This window comes from Bos javanicus, chromosome 27 (genome assembly GCF_032452875.1).
Source record: "Bos javanicus breed banteng chromosome 27, ARS-OSU_banteng_1.0, whole genome shotgun sequence".
Taxonomy (NCBI): domain Eukaryota; kingdom Metazoa; phylum Chordata; class Mammalia; order Artiodactyla; family Bovidae; genus Bos; species Bos javanicus.
In genome coordinates this window covers 15,619,835-15,634,374 of record NC_083894.1, presented here as the reverse complement: position 1 = coordinate 15,634,374, position 14,540 = coordinate 15,619,835, and the positions used below count along the sequence as shown (strand labels likewise).

Genomic DNA, 14,540 nt, shown 5'->3' with positions numbered 1-14,540 from the left:
AGGTATCCAAGAAAAAGCAGAGTTCTCAGCCCTCTGGTAAATATTTGGGTTTTGAACTCTCACAAGGACAGAGACTTGCCCTCTGACAGAAGGGGAGCTCTAGGCAGAGCTGCAGCCCCCACCAAGAGACTGCTGCAGGAATCTCTGGGAGTGGCCGGCTTCTGCATATTTGGGTCCTCAACTTTGGATGCACAGCAAAACCCCTTTCAGAAGTTCTTAGAGGAGGAGATAATGAACCTCTAGACTGAAGTTGTGGAGAATAAACATTCTGAAGCCCAGTTTCATCTTCAACAAACAGGACCTTATGAGGAACTGGCCGGGAGAGGGAAACCACACTCGGGAGGAATATCAACCCCAGCTGCTCCCAGTGGGCCAGTGAACCCCCCACAGATCTTAAGTTTCTATTGAGGAAGGAGCCATGGGAAAGAAAGGTGAATGGGGTTGCTGTGGTGGTGGGCTTGAGAAAGTAAAATTCAGAGAGCAATTTAAATAACTCATTAGTTATCAGATTGTTTTTTGTTCCGCTTTCTCTTTGTTTATAACCTCCCAGGCTTGGAAGGACAGTTCAGTGATCAGAATTTTTCAGCCTTTGGCAAAAGTAGGTAATTTCTCTACCTTTTGGCTGTCATCCAAAACCTTCTGTATTTGATCATGCTGACCCCTTAGTTGTGCTTGGCATTAATTGTTGACCATCCCTAACTTCACTGTGACTTCAGGTGTGACTGTTGAATTAGGCTAATCAGTAAATTTCCTGTCCTTTGTATTTTCTTGACTAAGTGAAAATTTGGTCTTCTCCTCCTGTCCTCAGAATAAAAAACCAAAACCAAACCTTTGGCATCTCCCCTTGCTAAGGTTCTGTTTGGCGAAGATATTTCAGAAACCACACTTAACTTTCCCAGCCTGTGTCCCTTGCATATTATCTGAGTGTTTCCGTCAACTGATAATGATCAAGACACTCAAATAGGTAAAAAGTATTATAAGACAGAGATCCCTGGCTCACAGTAAAGTAAAATCCCCAAGATGAGAGTCTTAAGTTTTAATATGTCTGGTATTCTGTGTGCCCTAGAGGGTACATAGTTGTCCCCGCTCCCAACCTGGTACATATTTATCTACAATTTTTATTACCAGTGTTGGGCCTGTGAATACCCTGACAGCTGGTGCCTAAGTGGTATTTGTTTGGGATCACAATGTTAACTTGAGGGACTTGCCTGGTGATCCAGTTGAGATTTCTCCTCCCAGTGTTGGGGGTGCGGGTCTGATTCCTGGTTGGGGAGCTAAGACCCCACATGCCTCCCAGCCAAAAAACCAAAGCATAAAATGGAAGCAATGTCATAACAAATTCAATAAAGACTTTAAAAATCATCCACATTAAAAAAGATGCTCACTTGAAACCAGGAACATATTCTCAAATAAGTGCTTAAGAGATTGATTCAAGCCCATGTTAGGCCTTATCAGCAGGAATTAGCCAGAGCTGTCCTTGCCCCTATTCCTCAAGAGTGAGAAATGGTCAAAAGGTAAAGTGGGGACAGAAACCCACGTTCAAATCCATTTTGATTGCCTTCACTAATCCAGGTGCTTTTAAGACTGGTATGTCTCCCAGGCAGCATGTAGCCTAAACAAGATGCTTGCCCAAGCTCCTTTTAGGAACCTGGAGTCAGGCATGTCTACTTTGAGCTGAGCTGGTTCAGACGGGGTGGAACCATTGGCCCTTCATCTGGGCATGCACAAGTGTCCATTGCTTGGTGACTTTTTGAACATGCAGAGCCCTCCGGCTTAGGTACACCTGCACAGAAGACTCCCACACCTTTTCCCAGTCACTTTCCCCCTGCTCCACATGCTTCCAATGGCTGCTTTCTTCATCCCATAAATACCCCAGACCCCTTGCCTTGCAGGGGGTAGAATTTGAGATTTGTTCTCCCATCTACTTGGCTGCCTTGTAAACCCTCTTTGCTGCAAACCTTGGTGTCTCAGTGTTTTGGCTTGCTGGGCATTGGGCAGGAGGAACCTGGTTTGGTAAACAGTTCGTGTCTGGGTTTTCGGAGGCAGGGCAAACCTTTTATTAGCAGTTAGGATGTCTTCTGTGTTTTATGACTACACAGACATCATATGAAGATGAGTGTAGTAAGATATAAATTTATCACTGAGCACAGCTAGGGAAAGTGTGCTTAAAGAAAGAAGACAGGGTTTAGGGCTCACAGGCATCCAGTAAGGGTTAAAATTTTGAGTGTCTGGTTATTCTTACACTTTGACAAGTTCTAAGAACTGTGCTGATTCAAAATAAGGACCATGAGAAGAGACAAAGGCACTCATACTGAGAGGTGATGCAATTGTGGAAGCTGTAATATGGGAGAAATGCCTTACATTCCCAGAGCTCCTAGGAACGCTGACTTGGGAGATGGACTTTTATTTATCTTTAGCCCTGCAGACTCCAGGACAACCACACTGTTAGGTACAGACTTGAGACTACATCATGTCAGAGCGTGAACGCTTCGTGGCATTATCAGAAAACTTAGTTTGGGTAAAACTAAACTGGGATTTGGGTAAAACTGAACTGGGACTTTCTTTCTTGTTCTTTTGTGGAAGGAAAAAGGAGTGGAATATATGAAGAAAATTGTTGATTCTCCATGCCCCAAAGCAAGACACTTAAAATTTGCAGCAGCTTACAACCTTGGAAGAGCTTATTACGAAGGAAAAGGTGTTAAACGATCAGACAAGGAAGCTGAAAGGTAATCTGGCCTAAGAACAAGATTTTGTTTTCATCAAATATTCTAAACAAAGAATAACTCACCTTCTCCTTCTCTTCTAGACTGTGGCTTTTTGCTGCAGACAATGGGAACCCAAAAGCTAGTGTGAAGGCTCAGAGTATCCTAGGATTGTATTACTCAACAAAGGAGCCCAAAGAGCTTGAGAAGGTAACAGTGGTCCATTTGATAAACTAGCATCATGTGTAGATTAATATTTGGTTCACTATTCCTTCTGTGAATGGAGGATGGTGAGGAGTAAGTATGTAGTCCTGTATAGCTCATAATTCTTTAAAATGTAAAGAAAACTTACATATTAGGATCTCCAAGCTCATCTCGCCCTTTCCTCAACTATGAATGCTGCCTCCTACCAAAGGAGACCACAGATGTGAGCACTTTGTGTGCTGTGGAAAACACACCTACAAAATACTCTACCATAAAGGTAAAAGAGGAGGGTGAGTTAGTACAGTCTCTTAATCATCAGCGATGGAAGCTGTTTCCAAGAAATCTTATAGGGAGGAGGAAATGAGGCGTTCAAGGCAAGCTTGTAGGAGGCACGTAACCACCAGCACCCGCTCCCTGCACCCCCGCCCCCCTAGATCCTTGGCAGAAAGCTGAACAGCTACCTGGAAATCCCTGTCAACTCAGACTCACAGGGCGGATGTGCTTGGACCTCATGCAGGTGTGTATCCTTGGTTGTCTTTGATCCTATCAGAGCTCCAAGTGGGCCTGAGAGATGGCCGCCATCTAACATCATCAGCTGGTCTCCTTGCTGTGCCACTTCACAAAGCCTTTCAGACACTTGGTTCCTGTTTCCCACTTTCTCTGTGCTTCCTCTGGAAAACTTGAAAATCCCAAAACCTGAATAGCTGAGCTCAAGCCAATGACCTGGCCTGCACTGTGGGGAGACAACAGGGGAGCCTCCCTCAGCACCCTCTCTGAGGCCTGTGAAACTGGTGCCAGCCTGACCTGTGTTCAAGAGGCGGGAGCTGTGTCCTAGAGATGAATTAAATTCTACCTGGTGAATACTATGGAATTGTGCTTTTTCTTAGGCATTTTATTGGCATTCAGAAGCTTGTGGCAATGGAAACCTGGAGTCCCAGGGTGCCCTGGGGCTCATGTACTTCTACGGACAAGGTATCCGCCAAGACACTGAGGCTGCCCTGCACTGCCTGAGGGAAGCAGCGGAGCGTGGCAATGTCTATGCTCAAGGGAATCTCGTGGAATATTACTATAAGATGAAGTTCTTTACAAAGTGTGTTGCATTTTCCAAAAGGTGAGTAACTGGATAAAAGTATTTACAAAAACTTACTAGATGTTCTGTGCCTGGTCTGTTTAGTAGAACTCACTGGAGTATTGGAAATGATGGCTGTTGGCACTTGCAAAGTGGCCAGTGCAACTGAGGACTGAACTTGTAACTTTCAATGGATTTTAATTTAAACAGACACACACAGCCCAGGGCTACTGTATCAGATAGTGATTGATGAAACATCTGTGCCATCAATCTGCATGATTTCAATGCTCTTTGCTTTATATGCCGGCTAAGTGATCTTAAGCAAATTTTACTTCTGAGGGCACCGACTGTTCTTTTGCAATCTTGCAGAAGTATTTTCTTCTTGATTAAAAATAATAGTGAATATAAAGCATGTAACATAGCTTGGCACATGAGAAATATTTTTTCTTCCTATACCCTCAGGCACAGGTTCTGTAACTGCACAGTTACACTGTAGCTTGATGACAGCAAATGAGAAAGGTTAAAAGACTCAACACTAACATAAAGGATATGGAAATTTGTTCTGAGGCCGTGTACTTTGCCACCTTTATCCACAATGCACAAATGCAACATGCCAGGAGAAAGAGACTGTGGTGTCCTCTAGAATGGCTGTAAGGCCATGCTGACATCGCCCTCCCTACACGCCCTCCCATAGAGCCCACAGGCACCCAGTGTGAAGTGGACATCTACACTGGAGGATGAAGGAACGCCTTTTGCCCTCACCTCCCCAGCATCATGGGCTCCAGGCAGCAGGCCACTTGACAGTGTGGTCTCCAGTGTCCCAAATCTCCCAAGTGCCCATCTGAGTAAAACTAAGACTTCAAATAGTCCTTTAAAAATCTTTGGAACTTTCCATTATTGTCCATGTTCCTGTTTCCTACAGTATCACAGCTGACATGGAATGGACTCTTCCATATAATTGTCCATTTCTGTATCTGGGTTATAAAGAATGACTTTTTATTGCCCACTAACATAGATGTGCAAGTTTCTCAATGTGTTTTCTGGTCCTCTGTGACTGAAGTCCAAATTCAAGGTTGATGTTTAAATACCCAGAGAGATAGAAGACTGCTTTTCTCTCCATTGTTTAAATCTGCAAAGTGGTAAGAGTTTTGGTAGTAATATTTTAAACTTAATGTTTTCTAGTGGTTATTAAGCCTGACAAGCATAATCCTAGAGGGGCTGTCAAGTAACCACTGTGGTTAGTTCCTCTTCCACTTGTGTTAGTTGACTGTATTTACCCTTCCCCACACAGCAAACAATTCAGTTCTAAAACTTGTAGAAATGCTAGGGAAACCACTTGGGGCACAAGGAGAATTTCTGGATGTATTTATAAAAATGTAAACCGTAAGTGATAGTGTTTTTAAATCTGACGACTGGGTGTTGCAGGATTGCCGACTATGATGAGGTTCATGACATCCCCATGATAGCCCAGGTCACGGACTGTCTCCCGGAATTCATCAGCAGAGGCATGGCCATGGCCTCTTTCTACCACGCGAGGTGTCTGCAGCTCGGCTTGGGGGTCACAAAGGATGAGGCGACAGCCAAACGCTATTATTCTAAAGTAAGCCCTATCGCAAACATAAATGGACTCAATTAGAATTTCTAGGTTTTTAGTTGAGACTTGAACATTTTATAAAGTAGTGTTTTTTTCTTACTTACTATGCAGATAACCTCTGTCTACCCAGAAGTTGTTAGACATGCAGCTTGTTTGCAGACAGTTTTCTCATTCTTTTTAACATAATTAAGCTCAGATGGTAAAATTTCTATTTTTGATGCAAATTATTCTATTTCACTATCTGCAGCCTAAGGCTCAGCACTAAGACCTTAAAGCCTGAACAAGTATGCCTTAGTTCACCCAGAAAAAGTGTGAATCTCTGTTTCCTTCTGTATACATTAGAGTACATTTCATTAAGGTTTCTTTATGCATGACATCTACTACAGCTAGTTAAAATAAGCCTTTTCATGTTTTAATCTATGTGATCAGTTTATTTCTACCAAATAGATTTCACATCTAAACGCAACTGTTAAAAACTGTAGAGGAAGTGAGAAAGGCAGTCATTATGAATAGTAACTGCAAATTCATTTTTTTAATAAAAAGAAAGCAAAAAATTGCACACCTGACATCCATAAGTCCAAATTGGAATTAGATCATAAAAATTTACATAATACACAAATTGTTCAGTTGGAGCAGGGGAACAGAGCAAAGAAGAATTTTCTAAGTCCCCTGCCTAAAAATCTGATTATGTTATAGCAGTGGTTCTCAAAATTATTTGCATGTTAAAATCACATGGGTATCTCTTAAGAATTCCAAAACCTAGGCCTTATTTCAGAACAATTTCATGTCCTAGAATGGACACGGGCAGATTTAAGTTCCCCAGGAGGTTGCAATGTGTCACCAAGTTTGGAACCCTAAATTACTTTGTTGGAAATTAAATGTCCACAGTATTAAACCCATATCAACACAAATATCAGAATATGGTACAAAAATACAACTAACCTTTGAGGTATCTACCATTACACCATCTTATCAGTATGAGTAGCAGCTGTCTTTTTTAAAATCTAAACATTCTTTTATTTTACCAGTTTCCAAACCAAGTCAGTTTTAGATTCTGTACTAGGTATCCTTTCCAAGTAGACATAAGCAAAGAGAACTCTGGGTGAGAAATATCCAGAAATGTGATACATGTTCATCCTAAACAAAACAGCGTAATAAACAGGTACGACTGTAAAACTGTTTTCCTTAGGTTGGGAGATAATACAGACCCATCACTCAGTTTTGGTCACTGGATTTTATGGGAGATACTTCCTCTAACTTTTCTGCATTTTAAAAGTATACCCGTGAAGGGTCTGGAATCACGTCAGATGAGGCACAATAAGGGAAATTCTAAGTATTTTACTCCAAGAAAAAGGACTTGGGCTTCAGTGGTGGTCTTCAGCAGACTGCAAGGAGGGCACTGAAAATTCTCTCTCCCCCAAATGATAATAGCATGGTTATTTTTAGTATGATCTATTTTTCGTAGGTTAACTTGAATTCCCCTAATTAAGCAATTAGAGTAGAAATGTATCTTAATTACAAAATTCCCTTAAATCACTGTACTCTTCTTAAAAACAAAAGGTTTAACAGTCCAAAATATGTCTAAATAACTTTCTTTGAATTTGAAGGCTTGTCGTCTGAATCCTGCATTGGCAGATGAACTTCACACTTTACTTATTCATCAAAGAATTTAGATCACAATGCACTTCAACAAAGATCATCGATTCTAACAGCTTAGAATGTATGTATTTTTATAATTTTTATAACAGCTATGTTTTCTGCCTCGCACATTAGATTAACCTGGGTATTTTAATGGTGGCATGGTATTTTAATGGTGGCATGGTAACCTGGGTATTTTAATGATATCATGATGGCATGATACCTTCATTCTTGAATTTGTATAATACAACTTGAAACCTAGCTAACAAGATCAAATTGCAGGAAGAGTCCTCAGAGATCCAAGTCTTAGTCTAGAGAGTGGCCCAGATTGTGTCAGGTATTGAAAACTATTCTATAGAGCCAGTGTTTTTTTCCATTCTTAAATAGTGTCCTGAAATACTTGATGCAGTCTTAGCTTTAATAGTATAAGTGCTACAAACTTACCAAAAAAATGACAAAGTTTAATTCTTTAAATTTCTTTAATCTTTACTTTTGTGAATTTTTAATAATTTTATTCAGTCATCTAAAACTTTAAAAATTCCAAATTGAAAGGAAAAACCTGAAATCTAAATTTGAAAATAAGTGGGTTTAAGAAGCTGCTTACAATTTTGCCTCTCTATATCTTCCCTTAAACATCTTAGTGAGTAAAACTACTATATTGAAACAAGATGTCTCTTTGAACTTCAAATCCTTGTCTATATTTTAAAACCCTCAGTGTATTTCAAAGATAAAATCTCAAATCATCTACCAGTATAAGACCTAGAAATTGTTAAATCAGCAAGAGACTTTCCTTATCCATTACATCTACAAAGGCAAAAGCCGACAGAAAAAATAGAATCCATACCCAAAAGATTTTAAAGGAAATACACATCTGTAAAATAAATATTGAAAGTATCGTTTAAGATACCCAAATGACACCTTCTTTGTAAATGTTTTGGCTTTATTTTATAAATCACACCCATCCTTTCTAAAGTGATTTATAAGAACTCAGCACTGCTAAGTCACTTCAGTTGTGTCCGACTCTGTGTGACCCCATAGACGGCAGCCCATCAGGCTTCCCCGTCCCTGGGATTCTCCAGGCAAGAACACTGGAGTGGGTTGCCATTTCCTTCTCCAATGCATGAAAGTGAAAAGTGAAAGTGAAGTCGCTCAGTCCTGTCCGACTCTTAGCAACCCCATGGACTGCAGACTACCAGGCTCCTCCGTCCATGGGATTTTCCAGGCAAGAGTACTGGAGTGGGGTGCCATCGCCTTATCCTCATCTTAGCACTGCTGCTGCTGCTGCTAAGTTGCTTCAGTCGTGTCCGACTCTGTGTGACCCCATAGACGGCAGCCCACCAGGCTCCGCCATCCCTGGGATTCTCCAGGCAAGAACACTGGAGTGGGTTGCCATTTCCTTCTCTAATGCATGAAAGAGAAAAGTGAAAGTAAAGTCACTCAGTCGTGTCCAACTCTTAGCAACCCCATGGACTATAGCCCACCAGGCTCCTCCGTCCATGGATTTTCCAGGCAAGAGTACTGGAGTGGGGTGCCATTGCCTTCTCCGATCATAGCACTGGTAAAATACAATTAATATGTAGGCGCTGGTCACTAACGAAGTATTAAATGGCACAAAACTACCTGCTTTTGTTTCATGTTCTGGTTTGTCTGTATTACTTGAACTTCATTTTGTCTTAGATAACTTAGATAACTAAAGGGAAGAAATTTCAACAAACTTTAGGCCATATACTTCTCCTTAAATCTCTTAGAGTAGAAACTTAAACCATCCCTGAAAACCAGTCCTTTGCTTTTTGGATCTCTACTGAAGACTCTGTTCTTCCCCAGGAACAACTTTTCCATTTCTCTAGCCCACTACAAGATTTCATAAAAACCTAACTTAAAGCATTCTACAATACAAACCCACTTGCTTTGCTCTTGTTTTCTTAATAGCATCCATAGAACATTCCTTCAGTTTATGAAGATCCATATTCCCAACTGGTATTTTCTTCTCCACACTCAGTCCATTTCCTTGAGCCTTTAAGAATCTTAAAACAGAAATGCAATAAAGCTGTGTATAGGGACTTTAATTGCACTTTTTAATAGGTCACTCTTCAGTCTCCAAAGTGAAGACCACTTTAACGGCCATTAGAACACAGGTCTGAGAAATCCTAAGGGTAGGAATGTGACATGTCATATTTTGTGATATGCTATGCTTGCATGTCCTAAGTGAATCCAACACAGAAGTTAAAATCACAGTTTACTGTAGTTACCATAAGGCTGGCACGTCTAGCACAAGTGAGCCCCTGAAAACTATTACTACCACTGCCACCAGCCATGATGCATACCTTGACCTGTGACTGGAGTCAGTCTTTAAGGGAGGTGAAGCTTCAAGATCATTAACTGTTTACAAAAAAAGAAAAATCAAAACTTCGGTTAAGTCCTTATAGGTGATAACTTACGAAGAAGTAAGACTTAAGATTGAGAAGTCATAACAGCTCTGGTTTAATTACAGAAGATGGGCACTTCGAGTAATTGCTGTGAAGTTCCTGGGCTTTCTGACCTCACTCTGCTTCTCTTCTCTGAATGTCTTTTCTATGTCGCTGTGAATGATCATTCCGAAGTACAATATCTTGGTTTGAGAAAAGCATCAAAGAGCTGTAGCTAACAGAATCTCAGAGATAAAATTTGCTTTACTAATTTTTAATCATTTCTCTTTCAGAACTTATGTTTTATATCAAGAACTTGGCAGGTATGCTCTAACAATGATATAATCAATACCATTTTAATAGACATTTACATAGTATTTTTCTTTCATGGATTTCAAACTGAATTTCTGCTTAATTAGTTTCTTTCAGTATTCCTGGAGGGTAGAAAGGGGAAGTGTTTCCTTATCACTGCATAATAAATGGTAAAACCCAGGAAAATTAAGTCCCTTGTCCATGCCCTACTACTGAAAACAAAGCAACGTCTGTACACCTGATGCCCGTCCTAGTCCCCAAGACTTGATGACACAGTCAAGTCATGAGCAGCACGAAGTAACTTCCCTCCTCTTTGTTTCCCCATCTCATTCCTGCCTGTCTTTCAAAATTTAGCTCCCATCCCACATGCCGAATACAGCTTTTTAAGCACCCATTTGGCTCTTCTCACTCAACTAAAAATCATATTTTTCACATTCATTCTGGGAGAATGGCACAACCTTTATACCTCCTTACAGAAGAACTCACATGCACAACATTTTCTGCAAACAAGGCACTTGATATATATCTGAACTGCCTTCAGTGTTTCAAATTATTTTTTGAGAGAAAGATACAAGCATCTTAAACATCAGAGCTCTGATTCATTTTTATAATTTATTGCTTCAAATGCTTCAAACTATGGGAAATCTTTGGTAAAAATAAAGACAGGAAAATTTTCACAATAACTTCACACAAAGCATTGCACAACAATATTCAGTACACACAAACAGAGGAATGTTCAGAGTCCTCAGCGAGGAGATTAACTGTACAATGTTCAGAGTTCTTCATTTAAAACAAAACTTCATAAATATTTAAAATATTTCCTAGGTTCTTATCACATATCAACATTTATATTTCAAACAGTATGTTGTCCTTTAAAGGATTTATATTAAAATAAAAATAATTAACAAGTGTTTTTTTTTTTTTTCTGTTGCCTAATATACAGCATCAAGTTTCCTCCCCAATTCTGCTTCATTCACATAAAACTAGAGGGAGGTAACTAGAAGTTCAGTGTGGGTCTCAGTCAAGCCCTCTGTGGAAAAGAGGAAAATGTTTCATGTCTATTAGTACAGACATTTCTCTGGTGGTTTATTTGTGCAGTCTCAAACCTGACAAGCTTTAAGTTGATCTAAATGAGTTCTCAGCTCAGGACACAATTCAGTTAGCAGCAGTTCCATCAGCACCTGAACCAATAAAGAAAGAAAGAAAAAGTCTTTTTCTCTGAAGATTTATTCAGATATCTACATCTAAGACTAAAATTTAATTTTAAGCCTGAGATGCTTCTCGGTGAACAAGTTGCTCTCCAAAGGAATCCATATTCTATAAACTCCATTCAGATTGATTTATTTCATGGTCCATTAACCATCATCAGACCATCAGGGTATTTAATATTGCTCACTATTACAAGACAGACAGCTAGGAAACAGTTTGCTTTGTTGAAATAACAAAGCAAAGCAGTCAGGCAGAGATGTTACAGCACAAGAGAGAAACAACAGCAGGCTGGGAAGAGGAGGTGGCATCCACTGGGAGTGGTTTTTTTTTTTTTTTCTTAAAGCAAATTGAACAGACAAAAATAAAGCAGAGAAAATGGGTTCAGTTATAAGTAATAAAAATGATTACGAGTATAAAGAATTAAAATCTACCCCCATATGTGAACAGAAATGTACAACTGAAGAAACAGTGAATCCTCTGGGAGGCTTTACTCACGTATAGCAGGTGCTTATTGGCTCTCTTTTCTTGAAGTGCATTGAATATTTTTATTATACCATAACGGGCATTTTGCTGTCCAACAAGGCTCTGAAGCATATCTGAAAAATTAAGTTTATATTCCAAGCTGCTACTGATACAAGTGCACCGTGCACAGACCTCCAGTGAGGCCCTGCCCTGCGCACCCAGCACATAAAGGCGCTGAGGAACGTGAGGGGCAGGTTCTTGCCAGCGTTTCAGGAAAAAATAGTTTTTTGACAGGCATTTATACAGACTATAATTTTAATACCCCAATTAAAACCATAGCTCTCAAAACGGGGGGTTTTAAAGTATAAAATTCTGTTATCTAAAACATTGTTCTAGTGAAATTATAACCAGTACTGTTCTTTTGGGGACTCTTCAGTATAATTTCTTAGCAAGGGACAAGACATGATTTGAAAGAAAAAAGTATGATCACTTTTTTTCACTGTAAATAATGTTTCCTAAGTGGCAGATGCCTTAGTGGGGCTGACGACACTCCCTTTCTGTCCGACTTTCAGGAGCAGAACCCAGGCCTCACCTGGAATGTTCTCGAGCAGCTTCTGCTGGGCTCTCTGCTTTGTTTCCTGGCTGCGCGCACGGCTTTGTTCTTGGCGTGGGATTGTGTTTGGCGGTGCCAGCTTCCCATTGGGCCAAAAAGCATCCCGGAAAAGGTTGATGTAGTAAACCAACATTTGCTCACTGAAAATCCAGTTCACTGTGTCCCGAATTTGTCTTTTAAGAGAAAACTACGTCTCAGATGAGGTTTTTAAAAATTGTATTCTCTGTTTCTCAAAAGGCATTTATCAGTGGGTAGGTTAAGATACAGTGTGATCTAGGCGTTTGATGAATAAACTAGGAATTGGATTTTTAAACACTGACTCTGAAAGTTATTTTTCATTTTGGTAACACTGATGGCCATTCATTCCTGCAGCTCACATTTCCACTGTTACTGACTTCTCTAAATGTTTGCCACACGGTGTCTTTCAATTTTGAAAGGCAATAACTGAGAGGAGATGGATTCATTTGAAGTTGGCAACTACTCTAACTGTGCACGGTACTTAACATACTAATTTCTCCATAAAGTGTTGCAAGCTGAAAACATCCATCCATGTAAAGACAGCGAAAAACGGCCTGAAGACCTTCCTGAGCTCTGGCAGTCCCGGGGAGAAGCAAGCTTCTTCACTGGTCGTCCCTTGGGGCTGCTGTGGCAGGGGGTGCTGGGCGGAGTTCTCCAACCCGGGAAGCATCTCACAGGCTCACGAGGCAAAGAGGGGAGAAGATACCCCTTTCCCCACAAAAGGGAACACTCTGAGAGGATACACTGCTGCCCAGCCACTCCAACCTCCCACAGGAATAAAGACCGACAGACCCTGACCCGCAGAGTTATAAGTGGCTTTTATGCCCGGTCACTCAGGTCTTGCATAACGCCGACTTCAGCAGTCCAGTTCCAACCACCCACAGGATTGCTGCTGTCAAGAGACCAGCAGAGCTCACGGGAGGAGCAGTCCTGAGGGTGGCGGGAGGTCTCTGCAGGAAAGGGGAGCAGAATCACCTTCCACTCTTAGCACCAGGAAGGCCTGAGACTTCAAACTGAATTTACAAATAATCAATCAAACAGCCCTTTAAGAATCTGACATCCCAACCAGATTTTTAAAGGGACGATGTCTGGTTTTCAAGAACAGTATCTGAAATAGATGTTTCAAGCCCAGCACTGTGCACAGAGTAACCCAGTCACCAGTGAAGTCCAGAGTCCACTATGAGTCAGAACTGTGGTAATCCTGTAACTGCATGTCTCCTAAGACACTTCCCAGTACTGCTTAGACTAAATCAAATAATTTTATTAGTTCAGTGGGACTTCTGCTTTAGGAGAGAACGTGCTGACCTGCCTAATAAAATCTACATCACAAAACAGTTTGTCTTGCCTGGAGTCTTTAGGTTACCCACTGAGTGGGCACTGCATGAAGAAATGAAGAATGAAAATTTCAATTCGCAACTTAGAATTAGGTGAGTGGCTTTTCCCAAAGGCCATCTCCTACATATCTTCTATCAATTCAAGTCTGACTTTGTATTAGCCAAAACCGTAGGAAGCTTCTGAAGCCATTCTGGAACATGAAATGACAGTCAGTACCAGGCAGGAGGCACATGGAGCTGCTGCCAAACTTCATGGTGTGGCATTGTCTGCCTGAGGCGGAAGAGCAGAGGGCGGGGTGCTCCGCCACTTCTCTACCTGAGGACAAGCCCCCTGAGCCAGCAGCCTGGAGATGCCTACCCGGTGCCCCTCCCCCGGCCAGGAAAACCACTGCCTAATGTGTTCACTGCTGTCAACCCACGGCTGCTCATCTTAGCATTAAGAGCCAACATCATAAATCGAAGCAAGGAATGTATACGTGACTTTCTGAAACTAGAAATGTGCAAGTCTGGAGTTCTGAGAAAAATGGGGCCATTCTGAAAACTTTATCCAAGGCCTTCATCAGACTGAAACTGTAAGTTAAACAGGGCATTTTTCTGTTTAAAACAAAAGCCCACGATACTGAGTCAACCAAACAAGTAACTAACACCATTAAAAAAAATCTTAAACAGAAGTAAATTCTGGTTTATCACCACAAAGGAAATATATTCTATTTGCAAATGAATAAAAATATAAAGTGTTCTTTATTATGTTTCCCACAAAATTTATAATATTTGTGTAATAAAACTATCACTTTAGCCTTGTACACACATTTGACAACTAAATTTTTCACTTTGAAAAATATCTGATAATCATCTTAAATGTATTTTGCTGTTAAATTGATTTCCCCCTCAATTTTAGCATTTGAGTCTCAGTTTTTCTTGTGTGGGAAAGTCATGTTGCTGACAGTTGAAGAGTGCTGAGTATATGTAACCTTTATGTA

At 40.7% G+C, this 14,540-nt stretch overlaps 2 protein-coding genes across 6 annotated transcripts in view; one reads left to right on the top strand and one right to left on the bottom strand.

Annotated features, from left to right (window-relative positions):
• LRP2BP (LRP2 binding protein) overlaps positions 1-12,521 on the top strand; it is a 31,716-nt gene extending 19,195 nt beyond the window's left edge. For both annotated transcript variants that reach the window (XM_061404190.1, XM_061404191.1), the window contains exons 5-11: positions 2,584-2,726; positions 2,807-2,912; positions 3,794-4,017; positions 5,401-5,575; positions 7,177-7,289; positions 9,906-9,935; positions 12,168-12,521. In XM_061404190.1, coding sequence (XP_061260174.1) covers positions 2,584-2,726; positions 2,807-2,912; positions 3,794-4,017; positions 5,401-5,575; positions 7,177-7,242 — 714 coding nt within the window. In that variant the 3' untranslated portion in view covers positions 7,243-7,289; positions 9,906-9,935; positions 12,168-12,521. The remainder of the gene's footprint in view (positions 1-2,583; positions 2,727-2,806; positions 2,913-3,793; positions 4,018-5,400; positions 5,576-7,176; positions 7,290-9,905; positions 9,936-12,167) is intronic.
• Positions 10,518-14,540, bottom strand: part of SNX25 (sorting nexin 25) — a 91,745-nt gene continuing 87,722 nt past the window's right edge. For all 4 annotated transcript variants that reach the window (XM_061404176.1, XM_061404175.1, XM_061404178.1 and 1 more), the window contains 3 exons: positions 12,188-12,381; positions 11,629-11,729; positions 10,518-11,105 (listed from right to left, as the gene is read on the bottom strand). In XM_061404176.1, coding sequence (XP_061260160.1) covers positions 11,025-11,105; positions 11,629-11,729; positions 12,188-12,381 — 376 coding nt within the window. In that variant the 3' untranslated portion in view covers positions 10,518-11,024. The remainder of the gene's footprint in view (positions 11,106-11,628; positions 11,730-12,187; positions 12,382-14,540) is intronic.